Consider the following 1,511-nt stretch of genomic DNA (forward strand, 5'->3'; position numbering starts at 1 on the left):
GACTGTGAAGAAGAAATACTACTCCTCAAAAATAAGTTAGAAGAATACAACTCTATTCAACTGAGAAAAGAGCCTGTATAACTAAATTCAATTGAGTTCAGACAAAGTAGAAGAAATGTCTCTGTTCTAGTACATATAAAGATACTTAAACAGTGAAAGATCTCTGAAGTAAGAGTAGCAGATTTGAAAATAAGAGTTCATGAATACAAAGACTCAAGAATGAATCTCAAAGCTCAAACACAGTGTTCAAACTGTCAAAGATATGAACACTTTACAATCTCATGTTTTAGAGACTCAAAATGTGCATTCTGTATCAGAGATTACAAAACTAGTGAGCATAAATATGAAACATGCTTAAAAAGAGATGAAATATGTCAATATACTATGCTTAAGTGCTCTAATTGCAAAGAAAAATATGTATCTAGCTCAAAAGAATGTATATTTACTTCAAGAACTTAAAAGAACTGAAGAAAAGATAAAGCTCAAAGTCAATCTAGAACTTAAGAGAAGAGTCAAGTCAGTAAACTTATAACTATAAGCTTAAAAAGAAGAAACTCTTAACTATCTAAATCTTCAATCTTCAATTCTCCAGCTAAATGTAAATAGAATTTGAATTCTTAAACTTCTATTAAAATTAGAGAATTGAGAAATGACTCTGATGATAAGCTAGATATAATACAAGCAGTTAAGATTGCTACTTTTCAAAATAGTTATAATCTACTATCTGATAATAGTGAATAGATTTTACTCTATCTCTACTCTCTTTTAGTATGAATATACAATAAAAACAATAAAAAAAGTTTAAAAACTCTTCAAAAATTACATTTATTCAAAATAATGTGAATAGAAACTCAAATTATATTTGAATAAAAAGTTGATCTTATACTGCTTCAGGAACTGAATTTTGATACTGAGTAAAAATATATTATTTCTCATTCAAGCTACTACTGCTTTCTATCTCAAAAGTCTGAGATAAAGTCAAGAGTAGTGATCTATGAAAGAAAGAGATTAAGATATTAATTTAATCTAAGATTTAATATCATGTCTGACTCTGATATTCTGATAAGTGATATTATAGATAAAGAGAATAAGTTTAATACTATACAGCTTATAAATATCTATAATGAAAAGTTATTAAAGAAAAATAACAATATCTGAATAATTGATAGAGAATTTCTGAACATAACTTCATTAAGAAACTATATAATTGTAGAAGATTTCAATGCACATTATCTCTGATGAAATTCAGAATACAAGAGAGCAGTAAGAGCTGATAATCTGATTGAATAAATCTTTGAGTATTTAATAGATTTAGTTAATAAGTCTGATCAACAAAGATTCTTTAGAAAAGATATAAAATAAAAATCTATTATAGATCTAATCTTCATATCATAAAATCTAATGAAAAAAAGACTTATAATCTGATTTATTAATTCAAATGAGACATCAGAATCAGATCATAAGATTATTCAATTTAATATTGAACTGAGTGAGAAATAAATGAGTGAAAA

The 1,511-nt window shown here is 25.7% G+C and overlaps 1 protein-coding gene across 1 annotated transcript; it reads left to right on the forward strand.

The window, feature by feature from the left end:
* Positions 1 to 203: 203 nt before the first annotated feature.
* BDBG_17316 (uncharacterized protein) lies at positions 204 to 436 on the forward strand (the record flags this gene model as incomplete). Its single annotated transcript, XM_031725068.1, has 1 exon — positions 204 to 436. A coding segment is annotated over one exon (232 nt), but the record flags the coding sequence as incomplete, so codon positions are not given.
* Positions 437 to 1,511: the final 1,075 nt, after the last annotated feature.

Source organism: Blastomyces gilchristii (assembly GCF_000003855.2).
Source record: "Blastomyces gilchristii SLH14081 genomic scaffold supercont1.12, whole genome shotgun sequence".
Classification (NCBI taxonomy): Eukaryota; Fungi; Ascomycota; class Eurotiomycetes; order Onygenales; family Ajellomycetaceae; genus Blastomyces; species Blastomyces gilchristii.